Source organism: Limulus polyphemus, unplaced genomic scaffold (assembly GCF_000517525.1).
Source record: "Limulus polyphemus unplaced genomic scaffold, Limulus_polyphemus-2.1.2 Scaffold2277, whole genome shotgun sequence".
Taxonomy (NCBI): Eukaryota; Metazoa; Arthropoda; class Merostomata; order Xiphosura; family Limulidae; genus Limulus; species Limulus polyphemus.
Window position 1 is genome coordinate 152,004 of NW_013667887.1, and position 4,711 is coordinate 156,714.

General features: G+C 35.1%; 1 protein-coding gene across 3 annotated transcripts in view; it reads left to right on the forward strand.

The window, feature by feature from the left end:
- The window catches only part of LOC106466496 (ERI1 exoribonuclease 2-like), a 48,401-nt gene that overhangs the window by 20,642 nt on the left and 23,048 nt on the right, over nucleotides 1-4,711 (forward strand). For all 3 annotated transcript variants that reach the window (XM_013926787.2, XM_022394522.1, XM_022394521.1), the window contains exon 4: nucleotides 4,554-4,681. In XM_013926787.2, the coding sequence (XP_013782241.1) occupies nucleotides 4,554-4,681 (128 nt within the window). The remainder of the gene's footprint in view (nucleotides 1-4,553; nucleotides 4,682-4,711) is intronic.

The following is a 4,711-nucleotide window of genomic DNA, read 5'->3' on the forward strand; positions in this document are numbered from 1 at the left end:
AGTAAAGCTATCTTAGATGAAAATTACTCCTACCCTGTCAAAATTTGTATTTATGTCCCCTAGTCTTACCATTCTCACCATTAAATATGAAAAAAGTGAGGCATTAACACTATCAATTCCCTTAACAATCTTAACCACCTAAATCAGTTCCCATCTAACTCTTCTTTTTTCAAGAGAAAATAAGTTTAGAGATCTTAACCTACCTTTGCAATATAGCCTTTTCATCCATGGTATCATCCTAGTAGCCCTACTCTGAACACAATATTCCAAATGTGGCCTAACCAATGACCTATACCATGGTGGTCCAACTATTGATCCACAGGCTACATTACCCTCTTTTTCTTTCTAGAATGACTTCAAATTGTAACATGAAACTACATTTGTAGTGCTGAGTAACCTTTAACTTCTAACAGTATACATCTAATTATAATTAAATTTTATTGTTTTATAACATTTCTAACTACTATTTGTGCCATTATAAGTTGTAAATCACTTGGGAAATGTGCAGCTCATATTACGCTGTCAACTTACATTACCCACGAGCTGCTTGCATGCGTGCCTCGTGTAACATTCTTATTATATTCATATTTATTTTACCTAATCGAACCTTAACTAACCTAAAAAGATCCCTATTTTTACATTTTAGTTACTTTTATAATAATAAGTAAAGAATAAATATGAAAAACAGGAAATAAAGTATTTATGTGTGTCTTCTTTTTTTTTTGCTGTTGACTATCAATGACTCTTAATGTTAATTTTTTATACTAATGGTAGTAATGCACAAAATAATTTTCATTTAATTAAATAATGCACCAAAAAACATTTCCTTTACCTATTACAATTTTTCTGGCTTTCTAAATATGCGACAAGAGCCTTCACAAATTCATCCAAGCTAGTCGTTATCTTTCCTGTGGGAACAAGGCTGCTTATACCAAAAGAGGAATTGACAATTCTCTGTTCAGGTCACAATGTAATATAATACGTCATTTGATAGATGAAAACCTTGGCTTTCTATTGGTTATAGATAATTTAGAATTAAACGTAAGAGAGAACTATTAACAAATCCTGAAAGAGAGGATGTGACAGATGTGTATGGCAAGAGGGATCTGATTTTCTATTTGATAGCTCTGTAATCAAGCAAAATTGAAAACTATCAGAATTATGGTTTGTCTGAGCAATGACTATTTTGTAGTGAATAATTTACATTAAATTTTGTACTTATTGGAGGGGGAGGTGAATAAAATAGATAAGATGGTATGGCTACAAAAAATGTCGCATTTCTCATACTAGGGGAAATTCATGATTTTTTAAGATATGGTCTTATAAAATTAAGAACTTGAACTTATATACTATGAAAATATAGATTATTAGCTATGATTTTATGCTATACTAATTGGTATAACATAAATGAAAAGTAGTTTAATAAAATTTTCAATGTAAGCCACTAAAATCTCAAGACATGCTCAGTAAATGATGCCCAGGCAGATAGAGTTAATGTATTTGAAGAAATCCTTACTATTTATTTTTAAAATTTCTATACTTTTTCATGTACTTTTCTGATTTCCTAATTTCCTGTTTGACTAAATCTCTTGAACTTCTATAATCCTCCTATTCTCCTATCATTGCAATCAATTCAATTTTCTTATATTTGTAATGCTTTTCTTTGATTTTATATCTTTGGTGAGCCAACCGGGTTTTTGATATGATATATTACTTCCTCTCATGAAAAGTTTTCTTGACTTATACCACCTTCTATTGGCACAAATTTTTGCTCACCTTTAGCTCTGATAGTCCCATTTACTCTTATGTATGTTAATGTTAGATATCTGCATACTGACTTGCAAATGATTATGCAGAAACCCTCCATCATTAGGAGTGGAATACTACCCCTATTATAACTAGTGCCCTCTCTAATCGTGCAACTGTTAACCACTTCTCGATTACTGGTCTTACTGCGCAGAGTTAAGGGACTGGTGCTCTATCATCATTTGGTTGGTTCTGACCAATTTTTTAGTCCCTCTACATTTCACAAAAGAGTCGTAATTAGACCTATATTGAGCATTTCCTCTTGGTTTGTGAAGGACGAGGTTGTTGTGTCAGATGCATTCCTCCTCATTAACTTCTACTCTGCATTCTGACTTTCTTCTTTGGGTCCATAGGGGTTGTGTATTTTTAGACCACACTCCTCTGTTGGACCTCTCCTTGGCTCCTTGCAATTTGGATGGTCCAGGTTTTTACCCATCTTGTTCCTTTCCAGGGGCCATCATTTCCACCATGGCAAGGATGTCTGGCTTCCTCACAAGATTTTCCTGCTTTCTTCCTCTTTTCTTCTAGAGTTGAGGCTCATGCTGGTTGGTTGGTGAAGGTGGAAATGTTTTCTTCATTCCCAGGCAATACCTTGTTCATCTTGGAGTTTTGATTTATTTCCTACTCAGTTGGGCCCAGTCTTATCCTTTTTTGGTTTAGGGCTAGGGTAATTCTTGTTTGTAGCCTCTCCTCCTGTACTTTTCCCATTGTGCATGAGATTCTCTTTCTCATTTGGGGACAAGGGCTTCTCATTAAGCCCTCATTCTTATTGGCCATGCCCTCTTGTGTTGTCTTTCATGGGTTTGTTGGTCCAGTGGATTCTCGTTTAGGATCCCTTGGAGTCTCCTTTCATCCTTCCTTCTTAACCAACTTAAGCTGATTAGCTGGATCATTTCAACACCTTTTTGGGGTGTTCCTCCCTCGAATTCATAATGTCTCCTTTTCTGGGTACTCCTCTTTATGGTTGGGATGATTTTCTCAGGAGGTTTATGGTTAGTGGTTTCTCTCAAAGTCCTTTTGCCATTTCTTCACTGTGGACTCTTAGCTGTTGGGCTGTGGTTTACTTCCTTCTGGCCCTACAGGGATGGTCGGTGGTAATGTTGTCTGACTACTGATTTCTAGTTCCATAAATCCTTAGGGAAGCGGGCACTCAATTAAATGACTTCTGGTGAAGGCCACTGGTCCTCTTGTGTTGGGCTTCAGCCTTCATATTCTTGTCCTAGTTTGTAGTAGATCATTTATCTCTGCCTGTTTGTGGCTTTCCCTGTGACAGTGCATGCACTGATTCCTTCCATGGTGACTACTCCCATTGTTTATTCTGTGGAATCTTTCCTAGTCCTGTGATCATTATCAATTTCCCATAATGATAAGATTTGCCTATAAATTCTCCTGTCTTATTTTTCCTTTTTCTAGATTGACTTTGTTTTTTCTGTGCATTTCCCTTCATCACCTCGTCCTGTCCCTGGCTGCACATTGGTGCGAGTATGTGGACCACTCCCCATCCTTTTAATGATTATTATCTTCACTAACTAGCCATTTCTTGTTCAGAGGGATTTAATCTTCCTCCAGTTTCCATTTTGCACTCCTGTCTTTCTATGTGAGTAGTAAGTAATCCTTTCTGTTTCTTTGTAGGGGGCCTTTCTTACATTTGGATCCCATTCTGTGGCGAGTGGTGCCTAACCAGGTATACTTAGTCTTAAATCCACACTGTAAGACCTGTGATCATCCACCATGCTAGATGACTGTGACATTGAGGTTCTTCTTACTGTGGGCTTGATGTACAATTCCAGATTACTAACTAGTAAACAAACTAGGCTGGAAATAATGTCTACGTTATTTTCTCAAGCTACAAATTCCTATTTTGACTCCATGTCTACATTATTTATTAATTTTAGCCAAGTTGTAGGCTTGAAAATACAATCTTTGCATTTTGTTTCAACTTATTTGTGTTTATTTTTGACAATCCTTATTCCCCTTTTTAATTTAACAATTTTTAATTTTCTTGTAAGGAACTGGTGACCAAGAATGTTAATTGCTACTGGATACTATAGCAACAGGGGCAAGCAAGTTCAATACCAGTCTAACATGAACAACCTGGTATATAATTGCATAAATTAAACAAATTAATGCAAGTTAACTGTTGTACTCTCAAAATTAAATAGAATATTTCATTAGAAATTAAGAATATAATATTTATAACTTGTTTAGAAGGAAAACTATAAAGGCCCAACAAAGTTATTCAGACCATAGTGTGTAGTGCAGGAACCCACTGGTTTAGTAAGGATTAGCTCAAGTAAAAGTTGTACTTTTTTTACGCATAGCTGTATCTGAATTTTTTGATGCTATCACCTAACAACCCTCACCCACACACACTTGTGGTTGTAGCCTTACTAATATTTCATTGATCTCTATTCTTATGATTCATATGCTTCTTATCCTTATATTATGATATAGTAGTATTATAATTTTTTTAAGACAGTGAAGTTAGGTATTTGCTTAATAGTAATCATAACTAACACTGTTGTTCCATTTTGCCATCTTTCCAGAACATCTTAAAACAAAAGGGTAAATGTAAGTCTAATTTAGTATAAAATTGGACAATCGTAAGTAAATTGAATCAAGTTGACTATTGTATTCTCAGAATAATTCTAAATTAATTAGAATGTGCCCATCTAAGCCAATAGGGTTTCATGGCCGTGACCTGGGCTACCTTGTCAAGAAAAATTGTCACTTTTTTTAATTTTCAGTTGAATTCCCAGCTGTCTTTTTGAACTTGGTTACTGGAGATATTATTGAACAATTTCATACCTACATTCAGCCAAGGGAACATCCAAAACTGAGTGATTTCTGTCAAAAATTGACTGGTATTTCTCAGGTATGTGTGGAAATATATATATATATATAT